The sequence below is a fragment of the Marmota monax genome, unplaced genomic scaffold, assembly GCF_021218885.2.
Source record: "Marmota monax isolate L192 unplaced genomic scaffold, Marmota_monax_Labrador192_F-V1.1 WCK01_AAM20220418_F8-fsc00122, whole genome shotgun sequence".
NCBI lineage: Eukaryota > Metazoa > Chordata > Mammalia > Rodentia > Sciuridae > Marmota > Marmota monax.
In genome coordinates, this window is record NW_026695223.1 from 3008784 (window position 1) to 3030747 (window position 21964).

The 21964-nt window shown below is 40.9% G+C and overlaps 1 protein-coding gene across 3 annotated transcripts in view; it reads right to left on the reverse strand.

The window, feature by feature from the left end:
- The window catches only part of Svopl (SVOP like), a 54693-nt gene extending 41755 nt beyond the window's left edge, over nucleotides 1-12938 (reverse strand). Inside the window, exons 1-3 of one of the 3 annotated variants that reach the window (XM_046434226.2) lie at nucleotides 12827-12938; nucleotides 12569-12660; nucleotides 8076-8174 (exon numbers count right to left, since the gene is read on the reverse strand). In XM_046434226.2, coding sequence (XP_046290182.1) covers nucleotides 8076-8174; nucleotides 12569-12660; nucleotides 12827-12911 — 276 coding nt within the window. In that variant the 5' untranslated portion in view covers nucleotides 12912-12938. Of the gene's footprint in view, nucleotides 1-8075; nucleotides 8175-10601; nucleotides 10801-12568; nucleotides 12661-12826 lie in introns of those variants that run through there. The other 2 variants (XM_046434228.1, XM_046434230.1) reach the window with 2 other exon arrangements.
- Between the last annotated feature and the right edge of the window lie 9026 nt (nucleotides 12939-21964).

A 21964-nucleotide genomic window follows, 5' to 3' on the forward strand; every position in this document is an offset into this window, starting at 1 on the left:
CTTTGCTTCTCCTTGGCCAGCAAGGCAATAAAACTTCTTTTTCCTTTTTCTCAAAACTATGTCCTAATTATTGGATTGGCAATGGGGATGAGGACTGAGCTTTCAGTAACAACCTTTGGTTAATTATTAATTTCTGGTTCTTTTTCTAAAAGTATTAGAGATAGCTTTAGAAAAAAGTTACCAGTATAACAAAATTATAAAGAAATCTAACAAGGGAAATAGAGCTACGAGAACAAGGATAGATTTGCTGCCATGACCAGCTTGCAAGACACAGAAAGAAACACAACTGGGCATATAACACATGTTATCTGGGAGGACTCAGATCAGTTACTCAGATGAGGGGGGACTTTTTCCTGGTACCCAGAACAGATTAAATTTCACAGCAAAATTTGGTTAAATCCTCGAGTAGAAGCTAGGACACTCCACCTCCCCCAGCCTCCTGCAGCCAGGGCTGCTCCTTTGCCCAGGCCCTCATAGCCTGGGGGAAGGGGGAATTCTAGAATTTTCCATTACCAGTTTCAAACCCTAATTCTCAGGGAGACTTATCCTCCTCAGGGCCACTGCCATCCTGTCACTATTGATCCACCTCCCAGATACCCCTCCTGTCAGCAAGGCTTGGGCACCTTTGTTCATATTTCCATTAAGTCCTGTCTTCATGAAAACCAGCTCCAGACTCCAAGTCAGTCAAACTTTCTCTCCTCACTGTGCGTCTATCTGACCCCCTTGGCTCATGTTATCTGTTAAAGTGATTCCAGAACATTCTCACCCCCATGCATTCTGCCATTAACTACAACTGTCACCTCACCGGCATTGCTCCTCTGGCCTTGTCTCTTGGAAAATGGACCATGTCCCTCTTTAAAGCCCCTAAGTGACTCTCCACCACCTAAGTGACCATGTCCCTCTTTAAAGCCCCTAAGTGACTGTCCACCATCCATAAAGGAATTTAACAAGGCAAATAGAGTGTTGGCTTCCAACACTTCCATGTATCAGGAGCTTCTTTCGATATTAAGAAAGAAGATTTAGCAAAGCTAAAGACCCCCAGAGAGAAAGGTCCCTTATTAGGAAGTAGTAAGGGAGAGGGTGAGTGAGATACAATTTAGAGACTAACAGAGACACCAGGAACTGACGAGAGAAGGAGATGAGAACATTTCACATCACAGGAGAAGGTTCAAAAAGATCCCTGAGGTGCAGTCTCCCCTCAGGGACCAGCACGTGCCACACCCCACTTCCTGGTGCTCTCCACCCAGGACCAACCCTCTCACCCCGGTTACCTTCAGCATCCTTAGGGCAGAGATACCAGCTAACATCAGACACCCCACCTATTGGATGAGAAGGGAAGCAGGAAAGATACCAATCTCCAACCAAAACAATCCTTGCTTCTTCCTTCAAGATTTTTTTCTTCTCCCTCTCCATTCTCCCACCCTCACATCTCCAACATATATGAGACCAAATGCTTTGCATGAATTAGGATTTTGAGGACAGAGGAGACTGAATACTATATTACAGCTGTGTTGTATTTTCTTTTTTTCCCCTCTAATTTTTACTATTTTAGCATTTTTATTTTTTTTAGTATATATGTGTGTTTGTTTTATGTACTCCGTTGTCTTCTGAATGACCTATCTACCCCAAATTACTTCCACTCCCTTCTCCTGCTACTAATCTTCGTCTTTAGACTTCTCTTTCACACTTCCTAAGATACAATAACTCTATATCCTCACCTCCTACCTCCTCAGCATATCATCCTATTCCTCTCCCCGGGTTATTTGTCTACCATCAGAAACTGTAAACTCTTTTACAAACTCACTGATTATATTGTAGATAATAATTGAATTCACCATTTGTGTACATTGTGACCAAAATGTAAACGTCTTAATAGCAACTATTTGTTTTTAGGTGGTATTTTGTTTATATTGGGCTCTGTTAACATTGTCCTTACCCTCAAAGGAGAGGTATTGAAACCCTACAGGGGTACTATAAGCCTATAGGGTAAAAACGGTAACGCCGAGGACCCACAGAGCTAGAAGGGAAGACACACACACAATATGAAAAGACGAGGAAAGTGCCCCAAACATCAAGATACCATATTATTAGAATCCATGGCCAGCACAGCAGAAGAAATGACTGAGAAGAAGTTCAGGATGTACATAATTAAAATGTTCTGTGAATTAAAGGATGATATAAGAGAGCAATACAGGCAGCAAAAGAGCTACATAAACAAATACAAGAAGCAAAAGATTACTTTAATAGGGAGATAGAGATTCTAGAAGAAGAAGAAGAAGAAGAAGAAAAAAAAAAGAAAGATAGAAAACCAAACAGAAATCCTTGAATGAAAGAAACAATAAACCAAATTAAAAGTTCAATTGAAAGCATCACCAACAGATTAGACCACTTGGAAGATAGGACCTCAGACAACGAAGACAAAATATATAATCTTTAAAATAATGTAGGCCACACAGTGAAGATGGTAAGAAATCATGAGCAAAACATTCAAAAATATGGGATAGGGGCTGGGGATGTGGCTCAAGCAGTAACGCGCTCGCCTGGCATGCACAGGGCACTGGATTCAATCCTCAGCACCACATAAAAATAAAATAAAGATGTTGAGTTCACCAAAAACTGAAAAATAAATATTTTAAAAAATTCTCTCAATCTCTCTCTCAATTATATATATATATAGGATAGCATAAAAAGACAATACATTCAATGAAATAATATCACAAAATTTCTGAACATGAAGAATGAATTGGAAAACCAAATTCAAGAGGCTTACATGACACCAAATGTACAAAATCACAACAGATCCACATCAAAGCACATTATAATGAAAATGCCTAATGTACAGAATAAGGACAGAATATTAAAAGCCATGAGAGAAAGAAATCAGATTACATATAGGGGAAAACCAATTAGGTTATGTGTAGATTTTTCAACCCAGACCCTGAAAACCAGAAGATCCTGGAACAACAGATACCAAGCTCTGAAAGAAAATGGATGCCAACCAAGAATCTTGTACCCAGCAAAATTAAGATTTAGATTTGAGGATGAAATAAAAACCTTCCATGATAAACAAAAGTTAAAAGAATTTACAGTTAGAAAACCTGCACTACAGAACATCCTTGGCAAAATATTCCACAAAGAGGAAATAAAAATAACAACAATGAAAATCAGCAGAGGGAGACATTACACTAAAGGAAAAATTAATCTAAGGAGAAACCGAGTCAAGTTAAGTAACAAAAATAAACAAAAATGACTATTACAAATCATGACTCAATAATAACTCCAAATGTTAATGGCCTAAACTCAATAATAAAAAAACATAGGCTATCAGATTGAAAAAGACCAAACAATATGCTGCCTCCAGGAGACTCATCTCTTAGGAAAAGACATACACAGACCAAAAGTGAAACGTTGGGATAAATCATACCACTCACATGGACTGCAGAAGCAAGCAGGAGTTTCCATCCTTGTATGAAATAAAGTAGACTTCAAGCTAAAGTTAATCAAAAGGGATAAAGATGGACATTACATACTGCTCAAAGAAACCATACACCAACAAGACATAACAATTATAAATATATATGCCCCAAACAATAGAGCATCTATGTTCAAACAAATTCTTCTCAAGTTCAAGAGTCAAATTGACCACAACACAATAATTTTGGGTGACTTTAATACACCTCTTTCACCACTTGATATATCTTCCAAATATGAACAAAGACAGACATTATAGAACCCAATAATCAATCAATAACAGACTAGACAGACTTATATAGAATAATTCATCCATCAATGAGCAAATATGCTTTCTTCTCAGCAGCACATGGATCCTTCTCTAAAATAGACCATATATTATGCCACAAAGCAACTCTTCACAAATACAAAAAAGTAGAGATACTACCCTGCATTATATCAGATCACAATGGAATGAAATTAGAATTCAATGATAAAATAAAAAATAAAAATTACTCCAACACCTGGAGACTAAATAATATGGTACTGAATGAATAATGGGTTGCAAAAGACATCAAGTAGGAGATTAAAAAATTTTTAGAGGTGAATGAGAACACTGATACAACATATCGAAATCTCTAGGACACTATGAAGGCAGTACTAAGAGGAAAAGTTCATTGCATGGAGTTCATTCCTTAAAAGAAGAAAATGTCAACAAATAAATGAATTAACATTACATCTCAAAGCCATAGAAAAAGAAGAACAAATCAACCCCAAAAGCAGTAGAAGACAGGAAACAATTAAAATCAGAGCTGAAATCAATGAAATTGAAACAAAATAATTGAAAAAATTGACAAAACAAAAGATTGGTTCTTTGAAAAAAAATGAATAAAATTGACACAAACCCTTAGCCAAGCTAATAAAGAGAAAGCAAGAGAAAACTCAAATTATTAATGATGAACAAGGAAATATCATAACAGAAACTATAGAAATATAGAAGATAATTAGAAATTATTTTGAAAACTTGTACTCCAATAAAATAGAAAATATGGAAAGCATTGACAAATTTCTAGAGTTATATGATTTGCCCAAATTGAATCAGGATTATATACATGATTTAAACAGATCAATTTCAAGCAATGAAATAGAAGACACCATTAGAAGCCTACCAACCAAGAAAAGCCCAGGACCAGATAGATACAGAGCTGAGTTCTACAAGACCTATAAAGAAGAACTAATATCTATACTCTTCAAATTATTTTGTGAAATAGAAAAAGAGGGAGCACTTCCAAACTCATTCTATAAGGCCAATATCACCCTGATTCCAAAACCAGACAGACACAAAGAAAGAAAAATTCAGGCCAATATCTCTAATGAACAGAATGACCATACTACCAAAAGCAAAAATTCTCAATAAAATTCTGGCAAATCAAATACAAAAAAATATCAAAAAGATAGTACATCATGATCAAATGGGATTCATCCCAGGGATGCAAAGTTGGTTCAACATCCAGAAACCAATCAATGTAATTCATCACATCAATAGACTTAAAGATAAGAATCATATGATCATCTCAATAGACTCAGAAAAAGCATTCGACAAAATACAGCACCCCTTCTTGTTCAAGACACTAGAAAAACTAGGGATAACAGAAACATATCTCAACATCATAAAGGCAATCCATGCTAAGCCCCAGGACAACATCATTCTAAATGGAGAGAAATTGAAGGCATTCCCTCTAAAAATTAGAACAAGACAGTGATGCCCTCTTTCACCACTTCTATTTAACATAATTCTTGAAACACTGGCCAGAGAAATTAGACAGATGAAAGAAATTAAAGGGATACAGATAGAAAAAAAAAAAAAAGAACTCAAATTAGCACTATTTGCCAATGATATGATTCTATACCTAGAAGACCCCCCAAAAAAATCCACAGAAAACTTTTAATACTAGTAAATGAATTCAGCAAAGTAGAATACAAATCAACACCTATAAATCAAAGGCATTTCTGTATATCAGTGACAAGTCCTCTGAAAGAGAAACAAGGAAAACTACCCATTTATAATAGCCTCAAAAAAAAAAAAACTTGGGAATAAACCTAACAAAAGAGGTGAAAGACCTCTACAATGAAAACTACAGAACACTAAAGAAAGAAATTTAAAAAGACCTTAGAATATGGAAAGATCTCCCTTGTTCTTGGATAGGCAGAATTAATATTGTCAGAATGACCATACTACCAAAAGCACTATACAGATTTAATAAAATTCCAATCAAAATCCCAATGACATTCCTCATAGAAATAGAAAAAGCAGTCATGAAATTCACCTGGAAAAATAAGAGACCCAGAATAGCTAAAAAGTGAAGCATGTGGCATCACTATACCAGACCTTAAACTATACTACAGACAATAGTAAAACAGCATGGTATTGGCACCAAAATAGACCGGTAGACCAATGATACAGAAGAGAGGACACAGAGACTAACCCACATAATTACAATTATTTTATATTAGACAAAGGCAACAGAACATACATTGGAGAAAATGGTGCTGGGAAAACTGGAAATCCATACACAACAAAATAAAATTAAACCCTTATCTCTCACCATGCACAAAACTCAAAGTGAATCAAGGACCTAGGAATTAAACCAGAGACCCTGTGTCTAATAGAAGAAAAAGTAGGCCCATATCACCATCATGTGGGATTAGGCACCAACTTCCTTAATAAGACTCCTATAGCACAAGAATTAAAAACAAGGATCAATAAATGGGATGGATTCAACTAAAAAGCTTCTTTTCAGCAAAGAAAACAATCAGTGAGGTGAAGAGAGAGCCTCCAGAATGGGAGCAAATTTTTACCACATGCACATCAGATAGAGCACTAATCTCTAGGGTATATAAAGAACGCAAAAAGCTAAACACCAAAAAAATAAATAACCCCCAATCAAGGAACCAAATAGATACTTCTCAGAAGATAATATACAATCAATCAACAAATATTTGAAAAAATTTTCAACATTTCTAGCATTTAGAGAAATGCAAATCAAAACTACTGTAAGATTTCATCTTATGCCAGTCAGAATGGCAGCTATTAAGAATACAAACAACAATAAGTGTTGGCAAGGATGTGGGGGGAAAAGGCACACATTGCTGGTGGGACTGCAAATTGGTGCAGCCAATATGGAAAACAGTATGGAGATTCCTTGGAAAACTTGGAATGGAACCACCATTTGACCCAGCTATCCCACTCCTTGGTCTATACACAAAGGACTTAAAAAACAGCATACTACAGGGACACAGCCACATCAATGTTTATAGAAGCCCAATTTACAATAGCTAAACTGTGAAACCAAACTAGGATGCCGTTCAGTAGATGAATGAATAAAGAAAATGTGATGTATATACACAATGGAATATTATTTGGCAATAAAAGAGGACAAAAATCATGGCATTTTCAGGTAAATGAACGGAGTTGGATAACATAATGCTAAGGGAAGTTAGCCAATCCCTAAAAACCAAATGAAAAATGTTTTCTCTGATATAAGGAGGCTGATTCATAGTGGGGTTGGGAGCGGGAGCATGGGAGGATTAGACAAACTCTAGATAGGGCAGAGGGGTTGGGGGGAGAAAGGAGGGGCATGGGGGGAGGAAAGATGGTGGAATGAGATGGACATCCATTACCCTAAGTACATGTATGAAGACATGAGTAATGTGACTCTATTTTGTGTACAACCTGCTCTATGTGTGTAATATGAATTGTAATGCATTCTGCTATCATATATAACAAATTAGAATAAAAAATAAATAAAAATAATGCTTTTACATAAAATTGATTTTTGTTCTACAAAATGGTAATTTGAAAACTTATACATATTCATGTCAAATATTTTTTGCTTGGTTTTTGCAATTTGGCCCAATGTTGGAGAACAGTGCTTAGACAGAATGGGGTCTATGAAGACTAGAGGCACTTCTGGCACCTTCCATGAAGGAAAACTCACCTCCGGTTTCTCCCACTTTTCCCTTTCTACTTGAGCAACTTGGAACTTTCTGTAGTCTCCAAAACAGACACCCCTGGCTTGGGCACCTTTGTGTATACACATACACACACACACACACACACACACACACACACACTCACACGCACACAGTCTACTAGTAATTAATTGGTACTTACTACCTGCTTTTTGAAAGAATGATAGGTAATATGCTTAATAACACTTTGTAGCAAAATTGGGTCATACAATTCATAAGGCTATTCATAATGGTCTTTGAGAAAAGTCAAATGAGCCATAATTCACAGAGGGTATTTGCTAAGTCACTAAGGTTCAACTGATTAGCTTCCTGGTCACCCAAATTTAGCCCACAATGAACTCATGATGCAAGGGTCCTCAGACCCTCCCTTCTCTAGGCTCTTGCTGTAGGCTGGAATGCAAGCAGATCAAGGTCATGCATCCTCGTAGGAAGGAGAAAAACATCAAATGCTAGCTTTGGCCTCAAAACCAGTGCTCACAGGCGCCAACCCTCCCTGTGGTGAGGCGTCTCTTGGCTCTCAGCCCTGTGGAGTGGAGGAAAGGGTGCCCAGGCCCTCGGTTAGCTCATTCCTGGCACAGGAAGCATATACTCACCGTGGTCACAAATGCCACCTGCCAATTCTCCAGTTGCCATTCACAGCGGATGACAGGAGACACAACAGCTATTAACATGATCTCCATGGCCTCGACAACCTTAAAGAGGAGGGAAATAATGCCACGTCTAAGTGCCAGCTTGTTGTCACTTCCTCCCATGTCTGCCAGTCTTCTCTCTCCCTTCCAAGTCCTAATTTTTCTTCCTTCCCTCCTTCATTTAGAGAGCACATATTGAGTACCACCCTGCAAAGCCAGTTGGATACAGAACTACAGAACTATGGTTCTCATGATGTAATATTTTTGGTTTGAACAACTTGAGACCCCAAAGTTTTGTGACATGTATTCACTTGTGATTTTGCTGCCCTCTGCATTTGCATTAATCCTGTGAGAATGCTGTGTGGGGCCAGTCCCTCAGCTAGTAGGCCCACCTGGCCAACCACCAGCCTCCGCATCAACCAGCTCTGCCCTTGCACCCATCCCTGAGGGCTGGGAAGATTCACAAAAGCTGGAAAACAAAGCAATTAATAGTACTGAAAGATCCACAGATCCCAAACCCGGAATGAACCACACGAGACACTGGCTGCAAAAAGCAGGAGGCGTTTATTCTCACACAGGTGCCTGCGGGTGCACAGCAAAACCTCAGCCGGAGCTTCGGTGAACTGGCACACCGGGCTTTGGGGTACAGATTTTTTTTATAGGAAACAAGCGGGTTAGTTCTTAGCTTAGCACAGCAACAGCCTTTCTATTGGTTCCTCTGAATCCAGCCATTGGGTCACCTAGGGGGTAAACTTGTTTTTTCACTTTATGCTCTTGGAAAAACCCTAAAATTACATCCTGTCTTTTCAGTTTCTGTTTTTAAACCTAGTTCTCAAGTTTAACCAGTAGGGCTGTCTAAGAGGAACATCTTGTGGTAGGGGGCCCGTTAGGGTTATCTACATGGAACATCTTGTGGTAACATTGTGCAACACCTGAGGTGCTACGTGCTGCTGGAGGGGTTTTGACATGGGGGTTGGGTGAGGAAGCGTCTTGCAGCTTTGAGGCCTAGGGGTTTGGTCACCTAATGCTGGGCCTGGGTCTTGAGGTCCTACAGTACAATATAAGTTCACACTGGGAAAAAATAGTCAGCTGTTGAGAGCCACAGCCGAAGAGGCCCCAGCAAACTTCCAGCTGCCAGCAAACTTCCAGCTGCCGGCTGATGATTGGCTCACAGCGGCCCCAGCAACATCTAGCTGATTGGCTCCTCTGCGGTGATGCTCATTGGACTGTTTCCCTGCCCTTTCAGACCACGGAGCTGCTCATTGGGGGACTTTTTTGGCTCCGCCCGCATGACCCAGCCAATCGGCCTCAAGAGCAGGAGGATTGTGGGAGGTGGAAAGGAGCTTGTGGGGGAGAGAGAGGCTTGTGGAAAGCCGGTGGTGACAGTTGAGGCTCTGAGGGTTTTTCCTGAGAGGCTGTTTTGTTTGGCGTGTGTGGTTCTAAAAATAAAGTTAGTTTCTTTTGACAAGCGGCTCCTGATTGTGCCCAGCCAGACTGCAGCAGTCAGCAATATGGGGTGTGCTACTAAATATTTCAATAAGTATTGAATATGATCTGCTATTCATACCCTGAAATCCATTGCAGATTAATTCATTTCCCAGGAAAAGGAAGTAGATGCTAATAAAGAATTGAAAAAATAAACAGAAAGAGAGAGTAGAAATCAGGTACAGGATAATCATCAAGAACAAGATGAAGATGAATCCAAGGCTTGTTTTTGAGATGAGGTCTGTTACCCAGGCTGGCCTTGAACTCCTGGACTCAGGGGATTCTCTCACTCCAGCCTCCACATCACTGGGACTAGAATTGTGCAACTTGCCAGTAGCCCAGCTACTTGTGAAATTACATGTCTGGTGGCCAAAATGAATATTGGCATCATTGTATCAGGAGGGGAAAGGTGATGGACTTATTTGGGGTATGTCCTTTGACAGCAGTGCCAGGCTATCCATGAGTTACTTATAATTCCACTTTAATCTGTGTTAACTTGGAGATCTGGGATGAAATGGGTAAAGTGATATCAACCTATGTGGGGGAGTTCAAGTGTATCATTATGTCTTATCTTCCCTTAGGGATTACCGTCATGTTTGGAGTTAAGATGACTGGCTTGTTTTTGGTCAGAAAGTATCCAGAATAAGACAGAACACCAGCCAGGTACAGTGGCCACACCTATAATCCCAGCTACTCAGGAGGCTGAGGCAGGAGGATCTCAAGTTCTAGACCAGCCTGGGAAACTTAGCAAGCTCCTGTCTCAAATTTAAAAAAATAAATAAATAAATAAAGGGCTGGGAGGCAGTGTAGCTCAGGGGTACAGCTACATGCACAAGGCCCTGACTTCAATTCTCAGTATGGTAAACAAATAGACAAAACCCAGCATGACTATCTAAGGACGTTTGATTTACTAAACCTTTCTCCCTCAGCACAGAGAGCAGGATGCCACTCCTCCACAGAGTCCTAGAAGGAAATAAACCAATAAGGAATAAAACTCCCCCTCACCTCCCAACAACCTTAGGGAAGAGGAACCTGCCAGGAGCCAAGCTGGGGTTCATGGGTGAGCTTCATTGTGCAGATCTTAGAAGAACTCGTGGAAGAGTGGAGAGAAGACCAGGACCCTCCCGATCGTGGGCTGAGGCTGCTCAGCGCCGAGGGTGCTATTACACTATGTCCCAGTCGCATGAGGCCCTGAGCCCCAAGTGCTGCTCCAACTGCCTCTGAACAAAAGCATAAAGAGGGCCGACAGTCAGGCGTGGAGAGGTGGGGCCAGGGGCAGCCACAGCCCATCACTGTGCACACAGCCACTCTCATGAGAGGATCCCATCCAAAGCGTCCTTCCCGACACAGGTAAAGGGCTCTGTTCCTGCATTCAGATAAACAGTTCTGGCTCCTTTGTGTGAGAGCGGGAGGATGGGGTGGTCTGGCAAAGGGCCCCTCCTTGCATGTGGACTCAGGGGAATTGAAACAGAAGCCAGGTCACTCTGAGATGTTCTGAACCTGGGAGAGAGTGGGTGGTAAAGTCCTACCCCGTCACACCCTGTTGTCCCTTGAGTGTGGAATCTTAAAATATGGAACTTATGGAGAGACTTCACCTTACACATAAGAAAACGTCCTAAGTTCTATTGTCAATTAGTGTCAAAGTAGGTTCTGAGAAATGCCTCAGAGCTTCCCTGCCTCCTCCGTCCCTCCGGACTCTTCCTTAGACCGTTGGCTGAGCGGTGAGGGTCAGAGCTCCCTGCCACTCACTGGTTTCCCTCTTGGGAACCTTTACCCCCCACCCCCAAACCACAGGGCCACCACCTAACTCAGAGCTGCCGGTCCACCTGTTATCATTGCGCATCTCACTATGGGGCTTTAAACCACCACACACCAAGGAAACAGCTGTGGTCTTGCAGTTTCACAAACAGCACTAGTGTTTGATAGCCTCGGGGTTGAGCTTTTTCCTTCCTCAAAACAGCATTTGGTAAATGTCTTAGTCCATTGATGCTGCTACAACAAAATACCTGAGACTGGGTAATTGGTAAGGAACAGAAATTCAGCTGGGCACTGTGGCTCACCCTATAGCCCCAGTGACTTGGGCTGAGGCAGGAGGATTGCAAGTTCAAGGTCAAATTTAGCAAGATCCCATCTCAAAATAAAAAAGCGCTGGGGATGTAGTTCAGTGGTAAAGCGCCTTGAGCTCAATCTGCAGAACCCAAAACAAAGGAGTGAAAAGCAAACCCACACGCCTGTAGCCCCAGCTACTTTGGAGGCTGAGGCAGGAGGATCAGCAGAGCCCAGGAGTGCAGACGGTCTGGGTAACATTGAGAGGCTCCGTTTCAAAATACAAGGAACAGAAATTTCTTTTCTCACAGTTCTGGAGGCTGGGAAGTCTGAGATCAAAGCGCGGGCAGTTTCTGTTGCTTGGCAAGAGCTTGTCCTCCGGAGGGGAAGGAGCGCCATAGCAATCAGCTGAGGCTGCTGGCTGGAGCCTCTTTTAAAGGGACGACTCCCAGGACCCTCGTGGCCTCCTCCCCTCCTAGGGGCCTTATCTCTCAGCACATTGGCCACACCTGGATTTTGAAGGAACACATTTGACCCATGGCAGTAAATAAGAAGCCCCCAGGAGTGCCTTTGGAGGGCCCTGGAGTGTGCAATCACAGCAGGTGACGCGAGTGCAGAATGTCTGGGCGCCTGTGAGGAACTCTACGCACAGCAACGCCACGGCTTCCTCCTGTCCCCAGGACTGCAACCCTGAACATTTTCAACGTGGGTTTTGAGAGACACAGATATTCATTTGTTCCCTACCAAACACCTGCCACAGGTGGAGGAAGTGTTTTTTGGATCAGCCCACCTCACCCGCACCTGCTGCCCTCCACGCGCCTCCCATGCCCTGGAATGGTCAGCCCAGCTGGAGGCCAATGGAAAACATTGTGTTCCACAATGAGAAGTCAGCTTTGGAGGCTCAAGGGTCTCCAGGAAGCACTCACCCCGGTGCTGCCCATGATCAGAAACAGGGCAATGTGGAAGCGTCCAAACCCGATGGTCTCCACCGCATCCTCCACCGTGAACGTCTTTAGCTCTAAGGAGGACAGACGGAGGGTGAGGAGCGGTGCTGGCAGGAGGGGAGGCCTGTGGGTCATTGCAGCCCTTGGAAAACCACACTCATTATTCCAACACTAGCTATTCTGCTGGGCAGGAGACTGGAGCCCCATCTTGAGAGCCGGAGACATGTTTGATGATCTTACCTTTCTGCTGCTGCGGCTCTGGGGCCCCCAGGCTCAGCTTCCGAAGGCTGATGACAGTGACGGGCTCAGTCTGCTTGGCTGCCATCTTGACCACAATTCCTCCAGCGTCCCTGATGGACTGGAGGGAGGGAAAAAAGAAATATAATGGTTATGAGCGCATATATGTACCAGGAACACTATGGGCAACATTTCATTGAACAAAAACTTCTAAGTATTTTTACCCTCATTCACACATTGCCTCTGGAACCAGACCACTCAGTGTTTAATTTGACCTCACTACTTACTAGGTGTGTAGCTTTAAGGAATTTGCCCTTTGTACACCTCAGTTTTCTCATCTCTAAAATGAACATAGCATTATAATTGCACTTGTCAGGCTGGTGTAGAAGTTAAATGCCTCAGTTCATAGAAAGTGCTTGACCTATACCTGGCATGTACCAAAGTGCTCAAAAAAATGGGAGCCCATAATTCACTTTATGGGTTTTTTGTTTTCTGGTTCTAGGATTGAATTCAGGGGCACTTTGAAATTCTTGAATTTCAGGCAATACTTGCAAAAGGAAGACTGGAATTAAATCATCACTATTTTATAACTCCTAGCAAAACAATGGATCTAGGCAACAATCACCAATGGCCGATAAACTATTGGGTAAAAGGCTGGTGAGAACTCTTCTACAAGATGATGAGACTGGTACCACCGGCACCCACTGAAGAATCCTAATGCCACTAACTGAGAGACAGATGAGGGCTTGTGGCTCCTGATGAGAAGCCACCAGACTATACAGCGTCACCCGTGAAGTCTCCTCATACACAAAAATTGAAACTGAATCCAGTCAAGCTGCGGCTGTTCAACTACACCACGTGGTGCAATCAGAGAAACCGAGCACGGGCAAGTTCCACAGAATGAACGGCACGGCCTCCCCACAAAACAGACGGCGAGCACACGAGAGGAGGGGGACCCCGGACTGCAACAGGACAGACTCGCAGATGCTTAGGTGAACCTCATTTGGATCCTCACTGAAACGAATCAACTTTTAAAAGATTCATGAAACAATGGAGAAAATCAGGGAAATTAAAGGAAATTTGGAAGTTTGGTGATATTAAGGAATTACTGATGACATCATTAGATGTCACTCAATGACATCCTAGAGTACTTTCTTAGTATTCATGATATCTCAATCCCCAGGACTAAAAACAAAACAAGAGAAATAACGTGTTGGTGAGGATGTGGAGGAAAAGAAAACATACACTGTTTGAGGGAATGTAAACTGGTACTGCCATTATGGTACTGAGATTCCTCAAAAAATTTAAAGTAAAACCAGCAGATCTCACAGTGCTAATTCTCCTGATGAGACTTTGCAACACCATTCACAATAGTTAAGGGCTGGGGATGTGGCTCAGAGGTGACCTACGGGACTTAATCCCCAGCACTGCAAATAAAGGAAAGAACCCACAAATAAATGTCTGCTGATGGATAAAGAAAATGTATGTCCACCTGATGGAACAGTATTCAGCCATGTAAAGAGGGAAACTCCGTTATCTGCAGCAACATAGATAAAACTGGAGGACGTGATACTAAATGAAATAAGCCAGACACAGAAGGACAAATACTTTGTTACATCACTGCTCTGAGGAATCTAAAACAGTCAAACTCATTAAAACCCAGGGTAGAATAGCGATTGCCAGGGCAGAGCCGGGAGGGGAAACGAAAAGATATTAGCCAAAGTTGGGCTGGGGGTATAACTCAGTTGGTAGAGTGCTTGTCTCGTATGCACAAGGCCCTGGGTTCAATCCCCAACAACACACACACACACACACACACACACACACACAGTACAAAGTTTTGCTCAGCAACTTAGAAACACTCTGTCTTAAAATAGAAAGTGGTTCAGTGGTAAGGCACCCCTGGGTTCAATCCCCAGTACCAAAAAAAACCCGGAAAAGTCCTAGAGAGCTACTATATTGCAGACATAGCGCCTATAGTTAACAATACTGTACTGTATACCTAAAACTGCCAAATGCATAAATCTTATGTTAAGTGTTCTTAACACAATAATAAGAAGACTGGAGAAATTTTTTTGGAATCAATGGCTAGGTTTATGGCACAGATTTTCATGATGGTTTCATAGGTATATACTTACCTCTAAAACTCATCAAGTTGTGCATACGAGACATGTACAGATTTTTATATGTCAACCACACCTCAATAAAATGGGTTTTAAACTACTCAAAGAGTTCATCTCATGCCAGCCAGAATGGCAGTTATCAAGAACACAGACAACAATAAATGTTGGCAAGGATTTGTGTGGGGGGAAAACATACACTTATACATTGCTGGTGGCACTGCAAATTGGTGCAACAATCTGGAAAAGAGTATGGAGATTCCTTAGAAAACTTAGAATGGAACCAGCATTTGACTCCTTGGTCTACACTTAAAGTAAAACCAGCAGGACTTACAATCAGCATTCTCTAGTAATTCAGCCACATCAATGTTTATAGCAGCTCAATTCACAATAGCTAAACTGTGGAAGTAAACTAGATGCCTTTCAATAGATGAATGGAAAAAGAAACTGTGGTACATGTACACAATGGAATATTATTCAGCATTAAAAGAGAACAAAATCATGGCATTTGCAGGTAAATGGATGGAGTTGGAGAATAACATGCTAAGTGAAGTAAGCCAATCCCAAAAAACCAAAGGCCAAATGTTTTCTTTGATAAGTACATGCTGATCCATAATGGCAGAGTGGGGGGGGAGGACATGGGGAAAATGGAGGAAGTTTGATGAGCAAAGGGGAGGGAGGGGTGCGGAGGGGGCATGGGGATAGGAAAGATGGTGGAATGAGATGGACATCATTACCTTAGGTACGTGTATGACTGCACATATGGTGCAATGCAGGGAAATGAAAACTTGGGCTGCAATTGTGTACAATGAATCAAAGTACATTCTGCTGTCATATATACCTAATTAAAATAAAATTTTTTTTAAAAATGGGTTTTAAAAAAAAGAACAGAAACAAAGTTCTCCTCTTCCCAGAACATTAAAGTAGCCACAGAACAGTTGCCTATAGTAGCACACTGAGGTCATTAATGTCTTCCAGATGCCAGCTGTGCCTGGTATTGTGTGGGCTCCTAGGAAGACTTCAAAGAAGGGTCCGACATGCTCTCTGCCCTGAGAAATTTTTAATCTAGCTGGAGACACAAAAGGCAGACATCAAAACAATGATGCTGTGGTATAGATATTCTTTGTAAAATAAAAAAACATGCTGTCAGGGAGACAAACATTCCCAGTGGGGAGAGAGATCAGTAATACTCAGAAATAGTCCATGACATCCTCTCTCCCAAAGGAGACTTTGAAAGTATGGAAATTTGTTGTTTTCACATAGTGAAAAAAAGCTGCACTGATTGGTCTCTCAGCCCACGCTGGAGCCTGAAAACCCTGAGGACCCTCAGGTCTAGAACTATGGTCTCCTCTAGACACTGTCCAGATCACTTTTGAGGGGTGTTCTTCATTTGGTAACTTTTTTATATAAATAAAGTGTTCACAGGAAAACCAACGTGTGAAATGTTGGCAATGGCCTCCTGTTTGTAGATGGGAGAGACTTCAAAGATGAGTAGGACGGAAGAAATAGGATGGGGGAAGGAGGCTACAGGAGGGGAAACACACTGTCGCTTTAAATCTGAGAAGCTCCCTGAACACCCCACCTTTACTCCCCAAGTGTGTTTTCTTCCAGGTCAGAATTCATAAAAAGTTCTTGATTCTTAAAGTATAGTGAGTCCAGATGACTTTGCTAGTTATTGCAACATATTTTCTTTCCACTAAATAAGACCAAGGGAAAACACTGTTAGGGACCCGTGATCTGGGCATCTTTCTCATGCATTGACTGAGTGGCGTTACCCAGGAGCCCGCCCTAGGCTCTCGGTGGAGGAGAACGGAGCCCACCAGGCTGACGTCAGCCCCACGTTGGCTGGTTTCAATTTCCTTAGAAAGAAGAGCCCAACACCTCAAAAGTGCATCCCACTCTCAAGACCTGGCACCCCTCTCCTGAATGGAGGGTGCATCCTGCACCATTCCTAGTTTCCCTAAACAAATAGCTTTGCTTTCTTAAATAAGCCTTTGTCTGTGCCTCTTCTGCTGTATCCTGAAATTCCTTTCTGTGGTCCAAGTCAAGAACCTTTAATGGCACAGTTGAAGTCCCTTCTCCCTTTTGTAATCAAAGGACAATCATTTGACACATGGTGCCAGGAAAACTGGATATCCACATGTAAAAGAATGAAGTTGGACCCTTAATTTATACAATATACAAACATTAACATAAAATGGGATAAAATCTAAGTTTAAGATCTAAAACTGTAAAATCTTTGGAAGAAAATATCAGTGAATATTTTCACAATCATGGATCAGGGAATGATTTCTTAAGTACAACACCAAAGCACAGGTAATAAAAAATATATATAGATAATCTGGACTTAATCAAAATTCAAAACTTTCATGGGCTGGACACAATGGGGCATGGCTATGTCCTAGCTACTCAGAAGGCTGAGGCAGGAAGATGGCAAGTTCAAGGCCAGTCTGAGCAAAAATGTCCCAGAATGAAATAAAAAGGGCTGAGGGTGGAGCTTAGTGGGAGAGCATTTATCTGGCACATATGAAGGTTTGGGATCAATCCCAGCACCACAAACACAAAATTAAAATGGTGAACTTCATGGTTTGTGGGTTACAGCAATTAAAAATTTATTTCTTTAAACAATTATATGTTTATTCTTACTTATCAATTACATATTTCTGGTTTTTTTTTAAAAAAAAAACTTTAAAAAATAGTAAAACAGCCAGGTATGGTGGCACACACCTGTAATCCCAATGGCTTGGGAGGCTGAGGCAGGAGGATCACAAGTTCAAAGTCTTAAGTACAACAACAGTGAGGCACTAAGCAAACTTAGTGAGACCTTGACTCTAAATTAAATATGAAATAGGGCTGTAGATGTGGCTCAATGGTTGAGAGCCTCTGAGTTAGATTCCTCAACCAAAAAAAAAAAAAGTAAAATAAATCATGATAACAGGGCTGGGGTTGTGGCTCAGCGGTACAGTGCTCGTCTAGCACATGCAAGGCACTGGGTTCGATCCTCAGCACCACATAAAAAATAAATAAATAAAATAAAATCATGTGTCCATCCACAACTAAAAAAATATTTTAAAAAAATCATAATAACAAACCAAAAGTGATTCTATCCACTTTTAATGTTAGAGAATAAAACATTTTATTTTGGTGGGAAAATAATTTTTTTAAATCTCAGTAAATTCATTTTGAGTTTAGTCACAATTAAAACACATAACAATTAACTCAGTCTTCAATCAACACTCAATCTCTTCTACCAGACATGTTTTCGGATCTCATGACAGTCTAAACACGTTTAACAATTTCAACAATAATAAAAAAAATCTTTGTATTTTAAAAAATTGATGAAAAAATTTCCAGCAAAACTGGTGTTATGTATTGAGTGGCAAGACACCCAAATGGTGTGCCACTTACCATGCAGCAAAATGTTTTAGTTGGGTGTGAGCCTGCGTTTGAACCTGATCATGCAACTCCAGAGTCATAATTACCCCACACAGTTGCCTTCTCTCAATAAGGAGAGGTGACTTGTCCCACAGGCCTGGCAAAAGGGGCTTCTCAGTTACCCCTGAGTCAAAGCTGCTCCTATAAAGACACACCTGAGTCCACACCTTGTTATAACTGAAGAGGTCCTAACACTTGTTTCCACAACATGAAGTACCCGACACTGCGGCGTGGTTTTAGGCAACGGATGAAACAGAGGGAGAGAGAATTCCCATTGGTTCTGACCTTGGACCTCCAGAGAAATAAATGTAATCTTCACATAAACACTTGGTCTACAGTGAGCGATGTTTACATGGTCATAAAAAAGTGAAAGGCTTTTTATTCTTTCTCAAGCTTAACATCAACTTCGAATAGAGCACATCGATTAGGTTGTGGTTTCAGAACTGAGTGAAAATGTGGATATCTTTGACAAGGGGACAACAGATGACCCATAACAAAGGTGAGAGATGGAACTCAGTGAGGTAGGACTATAGGCCCATAACTATAGGCCAATATCCTGGCTATGGCTTCCAAATTGAATGAGAACTCCACGTATGCTAGCACATCACAAAAATAACTGAGAAAACAACTGAAAACAAGATACAGGCAAAATATTGGGAGGAGAGTAAAAAGGAAGGGAAATTATAACCTACATTATTATTTTCCTTTTCAAGTAATAATGATACTATCCTGAGTTGATAAACCAAGAAATAAAGGATAATTTTGTGGTTTTAATTATAAAGGTTATCCTCAAGAAGGCTAAAGAAATTTCTCTGGGTATGGGCGAAGTCAAAGCAGGAGATTGTTTATTTCTGTCACAATTTATCTGACTATTTGAGGATGGCACACCAGCTTATTGCTTCAATAAAAATTTTATAAATTTAAATAACAGTAAATTAAAAAAAACAGAATATGAAACACATATGTAAATAAAAACTCTTATAAGTCAGGAAGAAAAAGATAGAGGCTCAAGGACATGTAGGACCGATAAAGAAGAATAAATAAGTGACTGATAAATCTATGAAAGCAAGTTCAACCTAATTTACCAACAGAACTTTAAAATGTTACCATTTTCCTTGATTTTCTTGTTTGTGTGTGTGGTGTTGTTGTGGATCAAACCCAGGACCTTGCACATGCTAGGCAAGCACTTTACCCCTGAACTACATCTCCAATCCCTGTAAAAATTTCAGATTGATTATACCACGTGTAAGTCCAAGGGTGTAAATTGGTGCCATCTGGGCTGGGGATGTGGCTCAAGCGGTAGCGCGCTTGCCTGGCATGCGTGCGGCCCGGGTTCGATCCTCAGCACCACATACCAACAAAGATGTTGTGTCTGCCGAAAACTAAAAATAAATATTAAAAAAAAAATTCTCTCTCTCTCTTTAAAAAAATATAAATAAATAAATAAATAAATTAGTGCAATCTTTCTAGAAGGCAATTAGGCAGAATGTTGACTGAGCAACTTCACTCCCAGATTCATCCTAATTGGGATAGTCAAAGAAGAGGGCAAAGATACAGATATGAGGACGGTCACCACACCGTTACCTTAAATCAACAAAAGAAGTGGATACAACCTAAATGTCCTCGAGTAGAGAAGTGGCTAAACACATTATAATCTATTCTTGTCATAGAATATCACTTAAAAGCTCTTAAATGAAAAACATTGAAGCCGGATGCAGTGGCAAACACCTGTAGTCCCAGCAACTCGGGAGGCTGAAGCTGTAGGATCAAAGTTCCAGGTCAGATGCAGCAATTTAGTCAATTTAGTGAAGCTCTGTCTCAAAACTTAAAAAAAAAAAAAAAAAAAAAGTGGGCAGGGAAGGATGGTGGGTCCTGGGAATACAGCCTAGTGTTACAGTGCCCCTGAAAAAAAAATAGACAGTTGAACATTTGTTGTCATTTGGATATGAGGTGTCCTCCAAAAGCTCAATGTGAGGAACAATGCAAGAAAGTTTAGAGGGAAAATGATTAGATTATGAGAGCTGTGACATAATCAGTGGATCAATCAACTTGAGGGGTTAATAATTTGAAGGGACTACTGTACTGGGGGAGGGGGACTATAGGCAGGGAGGGTGTGGCTGGTTTGCATTTTGTTCCTGGAACTTGGAGCTCTCTCTCTGCTTCCCACTGCCACGCCCTTCCACCATGACATTCTGCATCATCTTGGGCACAGACCCGTGGAGTCTGCCGATCGTGGACTGAATGTCTGAAGCCGTGAGCCAGAACAAACTTTTCCTCCTCTAAGTTGTCCTTGTCAGGTCTTTTGGTCAAAGTGATGTGAAGCTGATTAAAACAGTATTGAAAAGCATTGTCCAATATGTATCTGAGCACTGATCCCAATGTATAAAATTGTATTTAAATATAAACCTTTATAGATAGATATCAGGAGAGGTGTTGTCCAAAAGGATGTTTGGTCTTTCAACAAATATCTGCTGAGCACTACTAAGTATCAGATAATAAAATATAATGCAGCGTGCCTGCCCCGCCACCCCGAGAACTTACAGTCTAATGGGGAGAGCAGGCAAATGGGTCTGTATGATAAATGTCATTACAGGTTAAGTGGAGAGTGCTCTGCAACCCAAGGGGGCGCTCTCCTGCAGTGAGCCCTGACCCCAGGGAGACCTCAGTAGGCGAGTCTAAGCTGAGACCTGAAAGACAGTTGGGAGTTGGCCAAGAGAAAAAAGAGTGGGGTAAGAATGACCTACAGAGAATTTGGAATTTTTAGATTTGTTGTTGTTCTCTTTTGTCTACATTTTTTGGCATCGTTTGAATTTTTAGAAAGGCTATTTTCTTTTACCATAAAAAGTTCATTTTGGAAAAAACAATCTACTGAGGATGTGCCACTTTCCAATTGCTCCAATAGTAAATTTTATATGTATTTTATCACAATGTTAAAAATTTAAAAACAAGGAAAAAAGTTTTGCCAAAACAGTAATAATAATAATAATAACATAGGCACTGAGTAAATGTTTGTTAGGGTCTGTAAACAAGTCAAGATGGTGCCTGGCATTTTGCCAGAGGGAGTGGTTTGTGAGGTGGCGCCGGTGAGCCATTAAGTGTGGAGATTCCTTATTGGTTGACTGCTGTATCTAGTTTATGTTAATTAAGATAAGCTGTGTGGAATGTATATATACCCCTCCTGTCCTACAATAAACGGCTCCCACTCCTGCTGTATCAATCTACACAAGTTGCTCGTCACACACACCCCCCCCCCAGTTATTTTGCTGCAGCCAGACTGCAGCGAATGTTAAGCAGGTATAAACCACAAATTACAATACACTATATATTAAAACATATAAGAATTATATATAATATGGAAACATGAATTTTTTAAAATATTTTTTTTTAGTTATAGTTGGACACAATGCCTTTATTCCATTCATTTATTTTTTTATGTGGTGCTGAAGATCGAACCCAGAGCCCCATGCATGCTAAGTGAGTGCTCTACCACTGATCCCACAATCCCAACCCCTGGAAACATGAATTTATGTGGTAAAATACATTATATGTATTTTATACAATATATATGATTTAATATGTATAAGAT